Genomic DNA, 21,780 nt, shown 5'->3' with positions numbered 1-21,780 from the left:
CTGACTGTTTATCTATCTGTCTGTCTGTCTGTCTGACTGTTTATCTATCTGTCTATTTATCTATTGCTCTATTGTTTTATTGTGCTATCTATCATTTTATCGTTGTGCCTCTGTCTTTCTGTTGTCTATCATTTTATCTTTTTCTGCCTGTCTATCATTCTGTTTTCATTTTATTTGTTTTATCATTCTGTCTGTCTGTCTATCATTCTATCTGTCGTTCTATGTATTGTTTTATTATTTTGTCTGTCTAGTTCTGTCTAGAAGTTCTATCTATACTTCTATCTATTGTTTTATTTTTTATGTCTGTCTGTCTATCATACTATCTATTGTTATTTCATTTTATCTTTTTATTGTTATGTCTGTCTGTTTGTCTGTGCTATCTAGCTATCTCTCTCACTCTTTCATGATTATTTGATATTTCTAATATTGATAACTGATAATTCAGAACTAACATCTAATAAAATGTCCTTAATTAGCATTCTGTTATTCTCAGTGTGTCTGATGCCAGTGGTCAGCTGTTGGTACAGGAAGTGGCTACCAGTCCACTGACCCAGGATTTGCTGAGTTCCACTGTGAGAGACATGATGTCTACCAAAACACCCACAGTATCATTATATGATGCACAGCTATCTGTGGATTAATCTTTGATGTATGTTTTGTTTGCAGGATTGCTATATTTTAGATCAAGGTGGCAGCTCAGTAATGGTCTGGAAAGGAAAAGCAGCATCAGATGAAGAGAGACACTCAGCACTGAGTCGGGCGGTTGTAAGCATCTGTGTTGGCATAGTATTATTCTGCAAAGTAGTATATTTATTTAATATCACTTCTCTATTGTGTCATAATTGGTGCACACAAATATTAATCCCTCAGGGCTTTATAAAAGCGAAGAACTATCCATCCAACACGAAAGTGGAGGTTATGAGTGAAGGAGGGGAATCTGCCATGTTTAAACATCTCTTCAAGTCCTGGAAAGAAAAAGGTCAAGCTCAAGGACTGGGAAAGACGCACTCAGTAGGAAAGATAGGTGATTCATCATTCAGCATTATTTCTCACGTGAGGGTGTAGATGTTTCAGCATTGTCATGTTAGTATATGCATCATATTTGATTTTGTCAGATTGATTGTAAACACACCTGTTATTGCAGCTAAAGTGGATCAGGTGAAGTTTGACGTCATGGAGCTTCACGCTCAACCAAAGCTGGCTGCACAGGAGCGGATGGTGGACGACGCCTCAGGACATGTTCAGGTCTAATAAAATAATATAATAGCTGAACTCAAAAGTTTGGGATTGTTACCACACCACAACAGACAAATGTCTGCTCTCTTTTGTGTTCAGGTTTGGCGCATTGAGAATCTTGAACTGAAGGAGGTAAACCCAAGCACATATGGACATTTCTATGGAGGAGACTGTTATCTAGTGTTGTACACCTACAACAGAGCCAACAAACCACAGTACATCCTCTACATGTGGCAGGTGAGGAGCATAACATGCATACTCTATCTCCAACACAATATACACTGAAATTAAGTTAATTCATGTCATAATATGTGGAGAAAACATATAATAGTCTGCAGAGAATCACAGTTACAGATCCAGTGGCCCAAAATAAGTACTTTAGGACCATAAATTCACACAAATGAATTTAATTCTACTAGATAACAAAGTATGAAAAAATTGTCAACCATAAACAAATAATGCTAGATATTTTCTAAAAGCTACCTTCCCTTCTAAGAGTTATTTTGCAGTGATTTTGAAGTTTGGATGTTCTCCACAAAATGCTTTTATTTTGTTTTGTTTTGAGAAAATGGTTTGCTATAAAACTGTTTGTGCTCAGTGTTGGGGAAAGTTACTTTTAAAAGTAATGCATTACAATATTGCGTTACTCCATAAAAATGTAACTAATTGTGTTACTTAGTTACTTTTTATGGAATGTAATGCATTGTTACTTTTGCGTTACTTTTTGTAACCTGGGCTGGGCTTGCTTATTTGTTTTTTAATAACCAAAAAACAAAAATGATATTTTTGGCAACTGTAAAGGCCCTTTCACATCAAAAGTGAAATTGATAAGTCTCAGGCTAAAGGAAGTGCCTCAGCCTTTGCACCTCACTCCCAATTTCTCTCAACACAGGAACAGCAGAGGTGTAAGTGAATAAATTAGAAATCAAAGTAACTTGCGTTAGTAAATCAGATATTTCATTGTAAATTTAAAAGTAATGCATTAATTTAATAGTTAATTGAAAAAAGTAATCTAAGTACATAACACGCGTTAGTTGTAATGCATTACCCCACACTATTTGTGCTGTATTTATTTCAAATAAATGTCACTTTAATATTTGTTATATAATGACATTCATTTAAGTGTGACATAAGTGGAGCTACTGTATATAAAAGACATTATATAGCTACAGTACAAAATAAACAATGCAGCATTTCTAATATCTGAACTCTACACAAATATTGTGTAGATATATTCACATGTATTGAGCAGAAAAGCTATAAATACACAATATGTTACAATCTGGATGTACACATTGGAGATCCTGTGACATGAAGCATGTGTTCTCCAGGGTCGCCACGCTACACAGGATGAGGTGACGGCATGTGCTTATCAGGCGGTGAATTTGGATAACAAATACAATGGAGCCCCAACACAGGTCAGAGTGGTCATGGGAAAAGAGCCCAGACACTTCCTGGCCATCTTTAAGGGCAGACTCATCATTTTTGAGGTGATTGTGCCTTCATTCCTATGGAGCATATAACTCTAAATTGTAAATTATTTTATGATCTGAACTATTTACCACCTTCAGGTAACCAAATAGTTATTTATTTACTTACACTGTAAAAGAATATGTCAATATGATGTCTTGCCTCTTTTGGAGTATTATATTATATTTCTTTAAGTATGCTTAAGTTAGCTTTTCATTGACATGTTGATTGTTTCTTAGGGTGGGACCGGTAGACCGGGTGTTGTGAACCCTGATCCTGGTGCCAGACTCTTCCAGGTCAGAGGGACACATGAGATGAACACCAAAGCAACAGAGTTGCCCGCCCGAGCCGCCTCTCTCAACACCAATGACGTCTTTCTGCTCAAAACTCATCAGAATGTCTTCCTGTGGTATGGCAAGGCAAGTATAAGAATATATAAATATACGCTAATTAATTAAATATAATAATTAAATCTGAGAATCATAGAATTATTGAAATAAATATATATATAATTGGTTGAATTAAATAAATATAGACTAGAACTAAAATGTAAAACATTAAAACAAGCAAAACATAACAATTTGGCTAAAATGTGTTATAATAAATATTCACTACTGGTCAAAAGTTTGGAATATTTTAAGATTTTTGTTTTTTAAGAGAAGTGTCTTATGATCATAAAGGCTGCAATTATTTGATCAAAAAGACAGTAAATATTTATAATGCTATTATTATGAAATATGATTACAATTTTAAAGCATCTCATTTATTTATAAAGCTGAATTTTCAGCAGTCTTCAGTGTGACATGATCCTTCAGAAATCATTCTAATATGCTATTTGGTGCTAAATGATTAATTATTATTGATGCTCATTGCTCAATTATTAATAATGGTTCTTAGCTTAAACCATTTTTGCTACTTTGCTAAAAATGTTTTTCAATGTATTTTTGATGAGTGAGCAGTATTTATTTGAAATAGAAATCTTTACTTAATATTATACACTGTCATTTTTGATCAATTTAATGCATCTTTACTGTATAAAAGTGTTATTTATTTATTTTTTTTAATCTTACTTATGGCAAACATGGTAATGCATCATGTTGAAGAACTGTTTTCAACACTGATAATAATACATGTTTCTTGAGCACCAAATCACTGAGCAAGTGAGCATAAGAGACTTCTATCAAAAAATGTAACGTAACTATTCCAAACTTTTGACCACTAATTTATTCATCATAAAAAATATACTTTGTTATATTTTTACATCTCTCTCTCTCTCTCTCTCTCTTTCTATTTGTGTGTTTCTGTTTCTCACAGGGCTGCAGTGGAGACGAGAGGGAGATGGGAAAAGCCGTAGCTGATTTGCTTTCTGAGCTGGACAAGCAGATTGTAATGGAAGGACAGGAACCAGCTGCCTTCTGGTTGGCTTTGGGAGGGAAAGCTCCATACGCCAGTGACAAGAGGTACAACCATAAAAACAGATAAAGATGAGCTCATACTTCAAATCTAGAGTACAGTCAGTCATTTCCACTGACTTCCTCTGTGTCGCCACTAGACTGGAGAAAGAAGTGGCACTTCACGAACCTCGTCTGTTTGAATGCTCCAATCAGACGGGCCGATTCCTTATGACAGAAGTGGCTGACTTCACTCAGGATGACCTGGACGAGGATGATGTCATGCTTCTGGACACCTGGGAGGAGGTGGGCTGTGTGAGGTCATGCTGTCGGCTTCTTTTGCATGAGGCTGCGGTGAAATGCCAGTGCCGTTCTGGGTTATGCAAAATATGCAGAGAGAAATAGTGTCAAACAACAATTTTGCTAGTAGTTTTGTGTTTTGAGTTACTCAAACCCAGGGGTTTTCAAACTGGCGACCAAATAAATTACAAAGAGAAAGAAAAAGAGTGTGGGAGGGGTCAAAATTGGGGGTTGGTGGCATTAAAAAGTTAGAAAGCTCCTGCTCTTATATGTCAATCTCCTAAACCCCTCTTCTTCCTCCTCCCTCAGATTTTCCTTTGGATTGGCAACTCAGCCAACCAGTATGAGACTCAGGAGTCCTATAGCGGTGCAGTGGAATATCTTAAAACCCACCCAGCCGGACGGGACCCTGGGACACCCATCACCACTGTTAAACAAGGCTATGAGCCGCCCACCTTCACCGGCTGGTTTAATGCTTGGGATGCTCATAAGTGGAGCGTGAGTCCAGCAGGGGGCAGTAATGCGCAACAAATTCACTAACAAACTAACTGAATCTTGAGAAGTTCAGTCCACATAATCATTTGTTGATTCTCATCTAATAATACATCCTCAACATGAAAGCAAAATTGACCATTTTCCTGATCTTATTTGGCATGATTCTTCATTGTGTTTTTCCCAAAAATATTTGTATTTATAAGTTTAAATTAGTATTATTTATTTATAAAAAAAATTATTATTTATAAGTTTACATATTTATTTATTATTAATATGATTTATTTATAAGTTTAAATATTTATAAGTTTAAATGTCTTCTTTCTTTTAATTTCCTCTCAAAAACATAATAATAATACAGATTTTCTCTCAAATATTGACAAAAATGTATGGAAGCTTGTTTTCTCCATGGGGTAAAAAAAAGGTCATTGCAATGTTTCTCCTACATTTCAGAATTTTTTTCTCACAATTATAAATTTATATCTCATAATTTAGATTTTTGTGTTGTAATTCTGAGATATAAAATTAGAACTGTGCAAGGTACAAAGTCAGAAATGTGAGATCAGAATTAGTCTTCTTACTTTCTCGTAAATTCAGAGTTTACACCTCACAACACTGACTTTATTTTCTTTGAATTCTGACTTTTCATCTTGCAATACCTTTATTTTTTATCCTCTGGTGGAAACAAGCTTCCATAATAATTACCACAAAAAAACGATGTTGAACAAATGTAAACCGATTTCATATTCAGACCACGCCCATTTTCCCCTGATGCAAAGAATCAGGTCCCTCCTACTTTTTTCTCATTTAATATTTAAATATTTTATATCATGAACGTAAAGCTGGTTACCAGTGCCATTTCATCCTGACTTTAAATACTTTTTATGTCCACCATCACACCACATAATGAATTAATGTTACACGAGAGACACTTTTTCAGTTTCACTCTATATTCTAGGGAGGCCTTTCATATGAGGAGATGAAAAGCAAGCTGGGTGATATTTCGCAAATCACTGTGGTAAAAAGCTTTAACCATACTGATTAAATGCTTGTCCTGATTCATTTACATTGATCAATCTAATGTGATCAAATTGACTATCTAATTACATTTAGATGTCGATATGATCTACACACCTGTGTGCAAATCTAAACATGAAATCAACCTCATTTCCTGTAGAATCTCAACAACACAAACCTGAATAAGAAGACAGGAGGAGGTGGCGGGAGCTACAGCGCTCCTGGAGGTCCAGGAAATATAAAGTCTCATAATCAGAGGATGTCCTCCTCCATCTCCAATGCATATGTAGACCAGTCTCCCAGCAGAGCAAAGCCTTCTGGGATGCTTCATTCCGAGCAGCTAGTTAAAACTCCTCAACATCAGCTGCCTCAAGGAGTGGACCCTGAAAAACGAGAGGTGGGCACCCGAGACCTTTAGTATGGAAGCATCTTTCTGTGATGAGATCAAAAATAAAAAAGGTCGTTGTGACTCAATTTGTAGCTAATTTATAGCTCCCAGTTCTGAATGTTTTTCTCACAATTCTGAATTATTATTATTATTATTTTTACTTTTTATCTCACATATCTGACAATTTTTCTCTCAATTGTGAGTTTATATTAAAGTCAGAATTGTGAGTTTATATCTTGCAATTCTGACTGTTTTTCTCAGAATTGTGAGATATTAGCGCAGAATTGCAAGAATAAATATCACAATTGTGAGCTAAAAAGTTGCAAACTTTTTTTATTTTTTAATCCTGTGGAAGAAACAAGCTTCCTTCCATACTATTGAGTTGGTCTTAAAAAATCAGAGCTCGAAATATATTTTGAAGGTTATTATCTGGTCATCTTTATTTCAGGAATATTTGACTGATGCAGAATTTGAGAATCTCCTCGGCTGCACCCGTGACAATTTCCAGCGGCTGCCTAAATGGCGTCAGAACGACCTTAAAAAGAAGGCAGGACTGTTTTGAGTTGGTTTTGCTATAATGAGATACAGTCTGATCTTCAGACCTGATTATTGTGCTTCATGTGTATTTTGGGCTAGAAGATGGTCACCTATAAAATGTTATCGATTTATTTATTCATCAAATAAATAAACGTTTCGACTCAAAAGCTGACATGACCTAATAGAAATGCTTTGTAAATATATACAGTAGAACAGTGGTCAACCCGTCGATCGCGATCGACTGGTAGATCTTATCACTGTCCCAGTAGATCCCGAAATAAAACAGTAAAATAAGTACAAAAATGCATTACATTTATGGGGTTATATTAATGTATCACTGAAGGGAACTGTCTTGAGAAAAGTTTCGATGGCATTTTCTCCTCTGTATAAAGCGCAGCTCTGCTTTGTTTACAGCGGTAAACAAGGAAACGCTATAGTGCGGTCGGTTCATAAGCAGTGTTGCCAAGTCCGCGGTTGTCCCGCGGAATTTGGCTACTTTAACACTGTTGCCGCGGGTTGAAGCGACCCCAATAACGTGTTATTTAGTCCCTGGAATGTGAATTTTACTGGAAGATCCCCGCCGAAAAAACGTATTTTACCCCCGGAATGCGATTTTTACAGGGAAATCCTCCTCGAAACGCGATTGGATTAGTTTTATTGCGAAAACCTGGCAACCCTGTTCATAAGTAAAAGGCCTCAAATTTGAAGTATTATCTGGGATGTCTTTTTCTATCAATTCTTCAATAGGTAGATCTTGTCTTTCATAAAGGCCGAGGTCAGGGATCTTGGGCCTAAAAAGGTTGGTTACCCCTGCAGTAGAACATCAAAATTATCCCACCAAAATAACTATATCAGTCGCATACAGTAGAACATGACTTTTAGTGCTAATAAAAACACAATGTATGCCAAGAAATGTTTCTGAGATGTTTAATTCAGTTTTAATGAATGCACTAGTTGAATGCCACAGCATTTTAGAGTCAGTAAAGCCAGTCCTTTCCTGTTAGGAGGATGTCAGAACAGGACATCAGAAACAGATGTTGTTATGGCTCAATATTGCTGAAGTAGAAGGTAACAGCCTGTGTAACAACTTTCCTTTAAGGCACATTAGATAAGTTAAGAACAACATAAAAATAGAAATATTTCTACAAAAGGAGCAGATCAAAGCAGCAATACCTTATACCAACAACAGCAATGAATACAAAACAAACACCTTAAAAATAGAAAGCACAGCTACTGTTTGTAAATGTATAACTCTTCCTTTCTTTTACATCATACACATTTGTAGTGCAACACTTTTACTGATAACTCAATACACGCCTACTGTTCAGATTCTTATATAATGCGATTATTATTGATAGCTGAACATGTTTATCAGAAAATAATGGATAGCATGTACAGTATTGGTAATATGGGGTAAACGGTTCATTGTCCATCATTTGTTCATATAAAGAACAACTGAGCATAAGCCAACGTAAGTCACTGGAACTAGCAAATATCAAACAATATTACTCCAGTTCAACTCATCTCTCACAACACTGAACAAAAGGAGGGTATTGTTAAGATGAAATCTCCTGTTTAACCAAGATATAATTGTGACTAAGATGAAGACTTCATGGGAATGTCTAGACAAAAACACTTTCACTGACAATCAGAAACTATATACAAACACTGTTTAAATACTCTGTTAATGTAAAAAGTCATCAGTGTAGTATATTTTTAAATATAATTTTTTTTAACATTAAAATAGAAAACTGTTAGGTAAAACATTCTCCAATTACAAATCTAAACTGATTTAGACGGGAATGACGATGGAATTCTTAAAATGGAGAGAGAAAATGTGTTTTCTGAAAGTACTCTAGTGTTGTCAAATCGATTAATTGCGATTAATCACATCCAAAATAAAAGTTAGTGTTTATATAATATATGTGTGTGTGCTGTGTATATTTATTTGTATATGGGCTAGGCTTGCTAATTTGTTTATTAACAACAAAAACCCCTAAAGGTATATTTCTGGCAAATGTAAAGACCCTTTTACACCAAAAGTGAAATTAATAAGCCTCAGGCTGAAGGAAGTGCCTCTGAACCTCACTCCCAGTTTTTCTCAATACAGGAACAGTAGAGGTGTCAGTGAATAAATTGGGAAACAAAGTAACTGGCTACTGGCGTTACTTACTTGTTTGAAAAATATATTTTCTTGTAAATTTAAAAGTAATGCGTTGCTTTACTAGTAACTTGAAAAAAAGTCATCTGATTATGTAACTTACGTTACTTGTAATGCATTACCCCCAACACTTGTAAACACCAACTTTTATTTTGGATACGATTAATCGCAATTAATCGATATGACAGCACTAGAAAGTACTACTCTATCTGGTAGCCAAAAAATCTTAAAATTTAAATTAACTTTAAATAAAATATATTTTATAATTTTTTTTTATTTAAACAGTATTTGTTTAAATGTATTCAATTTGCATGCTATGGAAAAAAAATCGAAGACAAAGAATGTGTCGAAATTTTGTAATGTCTTTTTTTTACCCCACCTGTTTTTCTAAACTGAACCGCATGCACTAATTCCATGAAGCATTTTAAGGTACACCTCTGAACTCAAATGGTAAGGAGGAAAGGTCCAAATGTTATCCTAAAAGTGTTTGCAGAGGACATTTTAGTTGATTGTCTTGTTCAGTGATCTGCACACTTTGACATTGCGATGACTGAGGGGAATGTTGGAGTTTATTAGGCATCAAGAGCCATGATGTGTACAAAGAGTCCCGCTGAAGGAATGAGATTTCCTCTCTTCGTGAGCAGAGGCACATGGCGGTATCCTGAAGACAGAAGACAGGACTTATGGTGAGCAAACTCATAATAACTGCACAACAATTTCTCGCTTATTTTCACTAGCTCACCATTCTGCATGCTGGTGAAGGGCAGAGTGTACAGGCCAACCAGGTCATTAGAGGAAGCAGCGTCGTAGTCCTCCACCACAAACCGCACCAAAGCCAGTTCCGGCACGTGAATAGTGAACTGGAATTTTGTGTTCCACACAGGATTGAAACCTGTAACAAAAAACACTTCAGTGACCTACACTTTGGTAAAAAGCATCTGTTAAATGCGTAAGTGTAAATGGACTGTTGACACTTGCCATTGTTGTCAATGTGGTGTGTCTGTTTGCTGGCGTTGTCGTCGGGCACACCGTAGATCTCCACCCTGACCTGAGGGTCCACGATGGACTTCTGCTTGTCTTTATTGATCTTAGGCAGCTGCTGGGCTGATATGATCTGAACAGACACATATAAGAATTGGTCGCTGTTTGGATAGGTTTGCATTTGGTTTAGGGATGAATGATATATCAGTGCCATAATTTAATAACACTGTTAAATGTCTTGATCAAACCTCAAAATTAATATTTATTTTTATTATATTTATTATATTGAATATTATAATGTTGTGATGCCTAAATTCACTTGTTACAATTAAAACAATTGGATTCCAGCTTTTACTGATTAATTTTTAATTAAAAGATTTTATTTTTAATGTACTCATTCATTTATTTCATTTATTGTATCAGCCAGAATAACATTGTTAAATATAATCATTAGCAAACCTCAAAATGAATATTTATTTTTCAGAATGTATATTATAATGTTATGATGCCTAAATTCACTTGTAGCATTTAAAATGATTGGATTTTAGTGATTCATTTTTAATAAAAAAAAAAAGTAAAATAAAATAAGATATATTTACTATGTTTTAAACATTATTTAAAATGTATATATATATATATATATATATATATTATTTTTTTTTATGTACTCATTCATTTATTTTATTTATTGAATCAGCCAGAATAACACTGTTAAATGTAATCATTAGAAAACCTCAAAATCAATATTTATTTTTCATAATGTATATTATAATGTTGTGATGCCTAAATTCACTTGTAGCATTTAAAATGATTAGATTTAGATTTTAGCTTTTAGTAATAAATTTTTCATTAAAAAATAAAAAAGATGTATTTATGTTTTAATAAATAAAAAAATCATCATCATCAAAAAAAAAAAAAAATTCATAATGTATATTATAATGTTGCAATGCCTAAATTCACTCGTGGCATTTAAAAATTAATGGATTTGAGCTTTTAGTGATTAATTTTTAAAGAAAAATAAAGAAATAAAAAGATATATTCATTATTAATTTTTATTAATTTAATGTACTTATGAATTTCTTTTTTATTTATTGTATCAGGCAGAATTTATTATTATTATTATTATATATATTCATCCTAATCTCACCATGACATGCAAGGTCTTTTTCTTCAGCCATGGGCCTACTCTGAGGTTCTTGGGGTCAAACTGTGAGGCAGGGTCCCTCTGAAACTCTGGCTTAAGTATATAGCCACACTTGCCATTAGGTAGAAAGCGGGCCTGATTCAGATCCATCTCCTTACCAGGAGTCTGGAAATTTAGAGCCACTATAGACAATTTGAGGGATAAAAACATATTAAGTGGTGTATGGAAGCACATGTAGATTATAAACAGGCTTTCTGAACTGCATCAGACTCATATTATCTCATATCGCAAGGGCTTTGCACCTATTTGGCAGCCGGCGTTCCACAGTGGCACCGGATTGTAGTTGGATGAATCGGTTCTGGAGCCGGCTGGGTAGATTCTGCTCAGATTATCCATGTTGTGATGAATAAATGGCGTAGCTTCAAGACATCACCAAAATGCGCTATTAGAGTATATCTGGCAACATCACTTATATTTTAGGCCTTTCTTTTCTTTTCTTTTTAGTTTGGGGCCCTATTGAGTGCTGCAGTTATGACATATTCTTGTAGGCCAACCTGGAAGTTAGCAACACCCTGGTTTACCTGAGTTTTCTGCCAGGTTCATTGCTTTGCTCTCCTTGAAGGAGGCCATTTCATAGAAAGCGTGGTAATCTCTTGAATGTTCGAAGTTGCTGAAATGGACACTCTTGCAGTAGATGACCAGGTCTGACAGCTCCTTAGCCAGCTTGATCTTTTTGGAACTCTACAACATAATCAAAAAGAATAACTTCAGTTCACACATGCAATGATGAAGGGATGCCAAATAAGCAGAACAAATCTGTTGTCTGTCTCATGATTTGAATGGGGTTTTTGTGGGAATGTCTTGACAGCTGAGTGTGCCGATTTTAACTCAACCTTATCTACCGCAGCTTTGTGTATGCAAATAAACTCCACGAACCTAAGTGTGCTTTGTGGAACGTTTTTGAAAACTTGTTTTCCAGTTTACATTTAAAAGAAAATGCAGTGGTCTGAAAATAAACTTCAGCCAGGATCAGGAATAGACTTTTGATTTTACACATTTTATTCATTCGATTTAAACCATATTTTGTGTTGCACTAACAAATAAAATCTGCTTTTCTGCCAATTTTACTCGTATAGTGTATGTGGTGTTTGGTTAATGTTAATTTTGTAGTACTTGACAGACAAATTTTATTATGACTTTTTGTTTTCACTGGTACATTAGATTACATTCAAGTTTTCCACTGTCCTGATAAGGTTTAATACAGGTTAAACTCATGCCAGCTGCTGTTTGGGTGTTGGTCTCTGAATGACTGAATGGTTTTTACACACCTTTTCCTTGGGTTTCTGTTCAGCCTCTTTGAGTTCAGCAGCCTCATCTTCCTCTGACACACTGTCCACATCCTCTGTGGTGTTGTTGTTGAATGCCGCATCCAGTTTGTTCAAACGCTTGCCCTTGATCAGGAAACGTCCCTTCAGCTCCTACAAACATAAACAGATGACACAAATATATTTGAAATTTTTGTTGAAATTAGATCTGATTATGCATTGAAATGTTATATACACTACACTATGGAACTGAAAGATGATGCTTTACTATTGTTTCTCTGCTTACTGTGTTTATGTGAGGATGGGAGTTCATGGCTGAACCGCCCTCAGGCTGTAATACTAGAATCACCTTTGATCCTGCCATAGTGTCATTCAGAGAAACTGGCAGAACTTCTCAGTACGAGACAAAGCTCAGGGCTAAAACTCAATTCAAACAGGTCATCGTAAGCAAAAGATTCAAAACCGATCCAGCTGCATGGATTCCAATGTGACATCATTCAGAAGTCCCTCCCACCTCACAACCAAAACAAGCACTTCGAATCCTGCCCGTCTGAACTTGTACTGTCTTGTCATTTGACTTTCAGACGGCAGCTCAAAAGCTTGGGGAGTGTTTTGGTGAATCATCAGGAAGTGATAAATGGTTACGATAAAAAAAAAGTTTCTCCATGTAATTGTAGCTCTTCTGATAATCACTTCCTCGATCTTCAGCTATTTGAATTCAAGGATACAGAAGTAAACAGGAAGATTGCAGGGATGACGAGGAAGTCATCTGAGGAAAATGTGTGGTGTGGGGTGTGGTGAAAAGAGATTTTAAGAGGTCATGTAGCTGGTTTAGCTTTAGAGAGCGGTCTCTATTATCCACTAGGTGGCGATATGTAGAATCAGCTATCGTATGCAGTTACACACATAATTTCTTTACAATAGAACAAGAACTGAAAAAAATAATAATAATTGGCGTAGAAACAAATTTCACATAAAAAAATTTCTAGTAAATTTCACAAACTATTACAAAGAAATGACAAATAACAAGTAGAAAAACTGTATTTGTAAAAAAAAACAGACATATTTTTACAGTGCAGTGGTGCAGCAACATCCAAGTGTGTTATTTTTAGTGGTCTAACCTCAGGTCCTGGAAAAGTGTTGGGCATTTGATGCCCCAGGGGTTGAGTGAGCAAAACACTGCCCAGGATGGAGGTTAAGTGATGGGCCATGATCTTCTGCTGCTCTATGGAGCAATGGTTCTCCAAAGACAGGATCACTGGATACTGTGAGGTCTAGTGTAGCAAAAAACACAAGGTTTTCATAATCCACAATGCTGCTTTTATCAGTCATCACAACATCCAATTGACCTTATGACAGATAAATGACTGACAGCCCAAAAATAGCCAATCAAATTGTCTGTCAAGCTTTAAAGCTTATTGAACTGTCGGACACATACAAACCTCGTTTTCATTTGGAAAACTAGGTACTAGGAGTTTCGATCGTTTCGGTTCTCAAATCAGCTAGTAATATTAAAATGCAAGGGTTTTATCAGACTCATCATTCTTTATGATAATGGTCTGCATTCATTGTTTTGTGTTATTTTCTTGATTAATTAATGTATAACATAAAAGCACCGCGTTTGGGCTTCATTCAAGATACTGAATATTGTATACAAGATACAAGCATACTGAATGGATTCTGGTGTGAAACATCTCTATGCTCTGTTAAGTAATAAATAATGTGACATGCAGCTACACAACACACAAAAACATGATTTACTTCTTTCTGCATCTGCAAAGCATTCGTTACCCATTTGCCCTGTGTGTTAATGTCAATGTTTATGACATGCTGGCTGTTCGACTTCTTATTTGATCATTTTCTGCTCCTATTTTCTACATAAAAACCTGATACAAAAGCTTGTACATTCTAATTTTAAACATTTGAAGTAATTTGCTCCAAAAACTTTGGGTACCGTTCATAATTAAGTGAGCCATTTCGCAACATCCTTTTGTTTGATGGACATAGATAGAAAACTCACACCTTGAAAGCATTATTAGTTAACCACCTTTTTCACTCACTTTGAAAGCATATTCTTTGATGGCCTTGATGACATCTTTGAAGAGCACTTTGGATGTGAGCGTATGGCCGTGGTAAATGACTGGCTCTCCGTTTGCACCATCCCAGCAATCCAACTCCACACAGCGACAGCTCTTCACCAGCGCTCTAAAAGACAACAACCATTTTCTCACATTGCTTAGGGATGAATGCTTAAAGGGTTAATGCATAGCTGTTGAGACTTCTAGTGAAAGCAGACATGTTTGTACTTGATATAGGCTTCTGTGCTGCTAGGCCCCTTCAGCTGGTCCTCCATCAGATAGGTGTTGTGGGAAGAGGAAATGAAGTAATGATTGAGCGGCTGATGCATGTCTTGGTATATAGGCTTGTGGGCGGGGTTAAAGATGGAGCCTTCTTCATGGTTCAGGTACACCAGGAAACCATCTTTGCTCATGTACGTGTTCTGTTTGGCTGGGTAAATGTAAAAACACTGTAATACACTAAAATGTATTGTAAAAATACGTTTCTTATATTTTGTTACATGATACACCTGCTATTTTGATTGGGTAATCACTTTGTTTCATTATTGTGTATTTATAGTTTGTTATATAATGTTTATCTTCTATTATCCAAATTATATTATATGTGAAATATTCCAAAACAACTGTTTTTTTCTTTGTTTTTTTTTTTTTTTTTACTACATTTTAAAATGTAGTTTATTATTGTGATGGCAAAGCTGAATTTTCAGCAGTCATTATTCCAGTATTCAGTGTCACATGATCCTTCAGAAATCATTCTAATATGCTGATTTGCAGCTCAAAAAACATTTATTTTTATTAGTGCTGTCAAACAATTAATCACAATTAATCACGTCCAAAATAAAAGTGTTTGTTTACATACTATATGTGTGTGTACTGTGTTTATTTATTATGTATATATAAATACACACACATACAGTTTATATTTTGAAAATATTTACATGTATATACATTTACATATTTATATTATATATAAATATATTTAATATATAAACATACTGTAGCATATTTTTCTTAAATATATACACGCATGTGTTTGTATTTATGTACACATAATAAATATAAATTAACTATAAATTAAATACAAGGGGATTTGTACAAGGGAAATTTAAAAAAAAAAAAAAGAATGATATCAATGAAGAATTAATATCACCTGAAAATACATTGTCTGTATGGGTAATTTAACTACAAAAAATGAAACAATTAAAAATTGTACAGCAGTTATATACAGTTTGATTCTATACCATTTAATTACATTAACATGCGAGATACTTGAATAATCTTGATTTCTCAATCAAAGACTGCTGTATGAAATACGATTTAGTGCAGGCATCACGTCAGACAGTGATACGAAGCTGATAACCTCAGTGGTGTCACCCTACTTGACGATTATTGAACGTGTTTGGCAAACACAGCTGTACATTACAATCAGTCTCCTCCTGTGCCCTCTGACCTTTAATTCCAGTGTTAAACATAATATTAAATAGGACAAAATCAGCTCTGTTCTTCTCAGATCATATGTATTGTGCTATAATAATAAACTGAGGAATGTATCATATAGTTCAGATGTATACACACAGGGCTGTCTGTCTCTGCTGTTATCACAGTGTTCATCGGAAACGTGTTAACAGAACTGGCTCAGGTTTAGAGCTTTAATTGACCGTTCTGTGCACAAATAGATTCATAAACTGTTCTAACTGGAAGTAAGACACAAGTGAGATTTTTGGAAATCTCTCTTGCAATGAATTCATGATGCTAAATAAAACAATTAGACAATAGATGGCTTTCTGTGAAGAATCAGATCAGGGTTGGGTTGAGTGTACTCAGCCTACTGGAACAGAGCAAACATAAGAGAAGCCACTTGCCATGAATACGGTACACTTCAAGACACGTGACAAAAACAGCACAATTCTACCTATAATTCACAATCACAATCTATTCGATATTTTAGATAAACTGTTCTGTATTATAAAACTAGTCTAACATGAAAAGTAGCTGGTTTTAAAAACAGCAAATGTCTGTATCTCATTTGAGGTCTTGACCTTCTCGACTGTACTGCTAAAATCATAATTTTGATGTTAAATTATATTAAATTCATTTTTAATACTTCACTAATTTATTACATTTTTTATTGCTATTAATTAATTGTATTGTTAATTTGAATTTTCAATGCAAATTTATAGGTTTTATCAATGCATTTAAAATATTTCTTGAAAATTACGAAAAGAAAATTACGAAATTTATAGAAAATGACAAAACCACACAAATAAAGGCATTAAACTGTATCTAGTTCATGTAATACATTGAACCTTCTGACATAGATGTATAACATTTTCCAAAGATTGAGGAGTTTCTTTCACTGACCATTTGATGAAAAAGAAGAGCTTCACACCCTTATTTATACAGAATTTGTGGAAAATGTCGAAAAAGCACAGCTGGAGATAATTTGCTGTTTTAGACGTGGCACATGCTCACAAAGGCAAATATGGGGACTGTAGGAGAACTATTTTGATAACACCCAATCTCAAGTGAACTGGTGAAAGAAAGCAGTGTCAAAAGCAAGTCTAGCATCCTTCAGATTCCACTCAAACAAGCTGACAGTAAAGAAACATTGTGCTTGGCCAAATTCTGACCTCTGTTTTCGGATTTTGTCAGATAATTATTGTTACATTTAATGTATTATATAAAATACAGTGTCTGAAATACTAAAACAGTGACATTTAGGTTAATAATTGCACCAACATCTTTTTTAAGGTGAAGTGGGTTGATCTTTTTTGATTTAATGGTGCAGATTTAATGTAGGGATGATGCAAAGATTACACACTTCACCTTTAAAAATGATTGCTCATTGGTTTTTAAACCACATCCTGTCAGGTGCTTTTTCTCAGATCCTCCGAGCCGCCCTATTTGAGATATAATTGATATCATGGAGGACCTATTGTAGGCAGTAAAGTTCAATACTTAGTGTAAAATAAAAATAGCAACTGTGATGTGCTAGCAAGAGCTTTTAAACACATATCAGTGCTCTTACTAGTCTGATTTTGCCTCATATGACCTCTGTTGTATGTTACAGTGGTGGGATGTTGACCATGTGACCTCTCATTGTGTTCTGTTGGAGGCGGGAATAATAAACTCATGACAAACACCCTAAACAGGGGCAAAATCTGTTCGTTGTACAGATAATAGCATCAAACTATGAAACGGGGCATCACACAGGACTGAGGTTGATGTTTTATTCAAACAGTCTCTGTCCAACAGGGTTTAAAAGACGAACATGGTCATTGTCCCATTTCTGGATAGTTTTACTGCATCAGCAGCCCTAGTGTTTGATCTGTTACATTTCCTCAGTTTGTTTCCCACCCTTTCAAGTCCATTTAACTTTAGATAAACTTGGCATCATCACTATAAGATAATAAAAACCTCACTTCCTGTGCATAAAAACATGATCCCCTTGTCTTCTCGCATTTAAACGGTTAACTATTTTATAGATTTAACTATTAGCTCCAATGGCAAGTCCCTGAATCAACCTGTAACTTTTCAATACTTAGAAAGATCCTACTTGGCTTAAATATATGTGTTGAGGTACATTTTCCACCATTTATGTCATTGTTTTGAGAACATAAAAAGAGGCCGGATGCTTCGACTACATGTGCAATCCATCTAATCATCATTCCTGGCCAATGGGAGTTAAAAGCCTGTCAAAACACCCAACTAATGGGTGAAAATATCAAGTGAACAGGACCCGAGGGTTTCCCTGCTGATATCTGGTGTTTTCACTAGAATGCTTTGATTTTGTTTGGTCCTGGTTTACTTAATCACACACATGCAGGACAAAGAGGAGGCAGCCACAGTCTGGCAGACAGCAGATAAAGAGGTCTGATCTGAGGCCTTTGGCCAGGAGGAACCAGGCCGAAAGCTAAGAGGAGCAGAGGCCTCTGGACAACATGTGGGAAAAAGATTTGATATCACCACAACATTTCGTTCCCCTCCTCTCTGGTCATTTTGTCAGGGATGTTTCCTTTCCGCCCAACTCAAAGCCTTTTCTGGCCTTGCAGGCGGTAAAAATGTTTGTGGAGGAAAGTGAAGGACAGTTTGTGACCCTGGCTGTGAAAACCCAGCCAAAGTCTTTTTTTGTGATTTACTGTCTTCCACATAAAATCATCCTTCATAAGGTAAAGAACATTCTGTGAAAATGTAACCTTGATATCTTTAACACTGACTGAGTACGGCCATGTCAAAGATTTTTCAATCATTGTAAAATGAATGGTTGAAATCAAACTTTGATTCTTGTTATCTTTTAATTAGGTTTTGAGACTTTAGCCTGGATTTCACAGACAGGGTCACATTTGTTTACAGCTCCAGACTAAAAAGATAGGTTTACAGGAAAGCCATTTGATGTGAGGCTTGCTGATGCCAGCATGAGATCCTTTATTGAAAGGAAATTATACAAGGTTATTCGATTACAGTGTATCAAGAAACAACATGTTTTTATAAGGTATTTGTATTAAGTTATTATATATGATAATTGCATATACATACACACAAACAGACACATTGTGTGTATGATCAAAATAAATAATAGTTAACTGTTTTCTATTTTAAAATACTTTAAATCATAATTTATATTTCTGATAGCAAAGCTGAATTTTCAGCATCATTATTCCAGTCTTCAGTGTCACATGATCCTTCAGAAACCATTCTAATATGCTGATTTTGTGCTCAATAAATGTTATCATCAGTGTTGAAAACATTGGTGCTGCTTAATATTTTTGATTCATTTTCTACAGGACTCTTTGATGAACAGCATTTATTTAAAATATCATTTTTTGCACTGTCACTTTCCATCAAATTAACGGATTTTTGATTACCGAGCTACTGAATAAAAGTATTTATTTCTTCTTAAATAAAACCTTACTGACATCAAACTTTTGAATGCTATTGTATTATATATATCAATTTTATTTAATTAAATATTTAATTTTACACACACAAATTATTTTAGTTGTAAGTTTGTTTAATAGTATCTATTTATGGCATCATCGTTTGGTAAACCTGAACATTCATGTATTTACTGATCAAAATTGCCAATACAAAATGAGTTGTTTTGGCAGCTTAGTTGTATTCACAAATTTACAGTGTTTTGCTTATTATACCAAGATCTATTATTTCAAGTAAAATCTGATTCTTCATGATATGACCAAATCCTGTTCTCCTCACCTCTTTCAAACAGACACTGAATAAAGGGACAGCAGAGACACTTACAGCTGGAGTCACTCTTGAAAGTCTTGCTGGTCTGTTGCCACATAGTCTTGCAGTCTTCATTCAGCCAAAAGTAGCGGGTCTTTCTCCATGACCTGGACTTCACCTTTAGTAGGTCTCCACCTTTCAGCAAAAACTGCAGGTCCGGGTCTCCCTCCAGACCTAAAGGTCAAGAAAATGTCAAGTTCATGCATCAGTGCGAATGGATTTCACAAAGGTCATAAAATGTTCAAAGTCCACCGTCAAAGTATCTCAATTTATGAGAACTTTGGACGTCTAAATATAGAACCAAAGTCAAAAATACCTGGGGTCAATGCTGAGTCACGTAAAGGTCAAAGCTATTTAAAAAGATTACATCCATGGTTTCATTAATTCCAATGCCCTGACACTGACTCTCCAGACAAAAGCAGAAATTAACTTGCAGAATTTACACGACTTTGCTAAAGGTCAAAACCTGCTGGGTGAGCTTATAAGTATGGTAAAGGTTACTGTAAATGCACTAGGATTTTCTTTGATACTCTTTCATGCTGTGCTATAAAGTCCAAATCATTGAGTTTTTGCTTTAATGAAAATAAATGACATGTTTAACCATTCCAATTGTTGGTAAATTCCTAGAATTGTTCCCTTTCAGTAACTAGTTTCTAGTTTTTAAGTTTGAACAATATAAACACTATATAGTATATCATTATGCCTTATTATATTCAGTTTATAAAGTAATGTATTGATTTTTGACTCTTTATTAAAGTATCATAAATAGTACTCGTAGTCTGAAAGATAAAACTGACATGTATTGACCACATACATCCACCCACACAGCATGTTTTCCATATTGCAATGATATTGTGGTTATCTTTTCTTGCTGAAACCACAAACCCACAATGCTGACAGTAAAGATTACAATAAAATCATTTGCATCACTCACAGAGATTCTTGTGTTAATATATAGAGATTGTATGCTTCACATGTTTTTAACAGTAAAAAAAAAAACAATTTAAATACATATACAAAAAGATATCCATAAGCAGAACATTATATTTGTTTTTTGAGTTATGGCTTTGAAATAGTCTTTACTGATTTTGCATACACATACAAATATCCAAAGAAGATATACAAAGAATCCTGGAAAAAAAAATGTCACAGTTTTATGAAGCAGCACAACTGTTTTCAACATTTATAATAAGAAGAAATGTTTCTTGCGCAAATCAGCATATATATGAATAATATCCCCAGTTCGCTTAATATTCTGAGTTCACTTTCCAAATAGTCATATGATCCGTGTTGTAATTTTTAGGATCGATTTTCAAACAATTATGCAAGGATTATTGCATCTATAAAGCAAGACAAAGATAACCACAATATTACTGCAATATGGAAAAATGCATATGTGCATGGGTGGTGTTTGTAGTCAGTTCATGACATGTCAATGTTGCAATAAAAGAGCAGTCTTTCCATAAAATGCTTTCACTTCATTTTCAGGAGTGGCTAAATTTGGAACGATAAAATATTGCGGTGAACGTCTGCAACATCCCGATGAGACACAAAGCCGTTGTCCCCAGCTATCATAGTGCTGATATCAGAGTGATAAATGCACCTGGTTGAACTCTGTCATGGTGGGCTTAAAGGGGTCATATGATGTTGCTAAAAAGAACATTATTTTGTGTATTTGGTGTAATGAAATGTGTTTATGTGGTTTAAGGTTCAAAAAACACATTAATTTCCACATACTGTACATTATTGCTTCTCCTCTATGCCCCGCCTTTCTGAAACACATCGATTTTTACAAAGCTCATCGGTCTGAAAAGCGAGGTGTGCTCTGATTGGCCAGCTGTCCAGTGCGTTGTGATTGGCCGAATACCTCAAGCGTGTGACGGAAATGTTACGCCCCTCACCATACTGTCCCGGAGCAATGAGACAAAATCATTAAAATCCATTATAAACCAGGCATTTGTTGCATCCAATGGGGACATAAATATGGATTATAATGACTTATACTGTCTTTTTACG

At 35.0% G+C, this 21,780-nt stretch overlaps 3 protein-coding genes across 3 annotated transcripts in view; 1 reads left to right on the top strand and 2 right to left on the bottom strand.

Moving 5' to 3' along the window:
* Window positions 1-7,033, top strand: part of vill (villin-like) — a 9,856-nt gene extending 2,823 nt beyond the window's left edge. Inside the window, exons 6-18 of the mRNA XM_016463018.1 lie at window positions 494-572; window positions 667-765; window positions 871-1,024; window positions 1,145-1,245; window positions 1,336-1,473; window positions 2,568-2,726; window positions 2,946-3,125; window positions 4,021-4,166; window positions 4,259-4,403; window positions 4,707-4,895; window positions 5,848-5,907; window positions 6,067-6,303; window positions 6,743-7,033. Of these exons, the coding sequence (XP_016318504.1) occupies window positions 494-572; window positions 667-765; window positions 871-1,024; window positions 1,145-1,245; window positions 1,336-1,473; window positions 2,568-2,726; window positions 2,946-3,125; window positions 4,021-4,166; window positions 4,259-4,403; window positions 4,707-4,895; window positions 5,848-5,907; window positions 6,067-6,303; window positions 6,743-6,856 (1,801 nt within the window). The 3' untranslated portion in view covers window positions 6,857-7,033. The remainder of the gene's footprint in view (window positions 1-493; window positions 573-666; window positions 766-870; window positions 1,025-1,144; window positions 1,246-1,335; window positions 1,474-2,567; window positions 2,727-2,945; window positions 3,126-4,020; window positions 4,167-4,258; window positions 4,404-4,706; window positions 4,896-5,847; window positions 5,908-6,066; window positions 6,304-6,742) is intronic.
* Window positions 7,034-9,293: 2,260 nt separating this feature from the next.
* On the bottom strand, window positions 9,294-15,113 carry LOC107670428 (1-phosphatidylinositol 4,5-bisphosphate phosphodiesterase delta-1-like). The gene is made up of 10 exons (XM_016463032.1): window positions 14,749-15,113; window positions 14,503-14,647; window positions 13,564-13,716; window positions 12,446-12,595; window positions 11,699-11,858; window positions 11,420-11,536; window positions 11,121-11,299; window positions 9,971-10,106; window positions 9,735-9,884; window positions 9,294-9,653 (listed from the first exon to the last, which is right to left on the bottom strand). Exons 1-10 carry the CDS (start codon window positions 14,931-14,933, stop codon window positions 9,565-9,567), a joined length of 1,464 nt encoding a protein of 487 aa, XP_016318518.1. The 5' UTR covers window positions 14,934-15,113; the 3' UTR covers window positions 9,294-9,564.
* Window positions 15,114-18,324: 3,211 nt separating this feature from the next.
* The window catches only part of LOC107670414 (1-phosphatidylinositol 4,5-bisphosphate phosphodiesterase delta-3-A-like), a 7,570-nt gene continuing 4,114 nt past the window's right edge, over window positions 18,325-21,780 (bottom strand). Inside the window, exons 2-3 of the mRNA XM_016463016.1 lie at window positions 19,735-19,938; window positions 18,325-18,452 (exon numbers count right to left, since the gene is read on the bottom strand). Coding sequence (XP_016318502.1) covers window positions 18,325-18,452; window positions 19,735-19,938 — 332 coding nt within the window. The remainder of the gene's footprint in view (window positions 18,453-19,734; window positions 19,939-21,780) is intronic.

This window comes from Sinocyclocheilus anshuiensis, unplaced genomic scaffold, assembly GCF_001515605.1.
Source record: "Sinocyclocheilus anshuiensis isolate Anshui unplaced genomic scaffold, SAMN03320099.WGS_v1.1 scaffold1177, whole genome shotgun sequence".
NCBI classification, from domain to species: Eukaryota; Metazoa; Chordata; class Actinopteri; order Cypriniformes; family Cyprinidae; genus Sinocyclocheilus; species Sinocyclocheilus anshuiensis.
This window is presented reverse-complemented; position numbering and strand designations above follow the sequence as displayed.

What these genes read in the sequence shown, in the direction of transcription:
- LOC107670428 (XM_016463032.1), bottom strand. Translation starts at nt 14,933, where the DNA reads ATGAGCAAAGATGGTTTCCTGGTGTACCTGAACCATGAAGAAGGCTCC. An exon ending in AGCACAGAAGCCTATATCAA is followed by an intron (nt 14,648 to 14,748) that starts GTACAAACATGT and finishes GTTGTCTTTTAG; the next exon opens with AGCGCTGGTGAAGAGCTGTC. An exon ending in AAAAGACCTTGCATGTCATG is followed by an intron (nt 10,107 to 11,120) that starts GTGAGATTAGGA and finishes GTGTCTGTTCAG; the next exon opens with ATCATATCAGCCCAGCAGCT.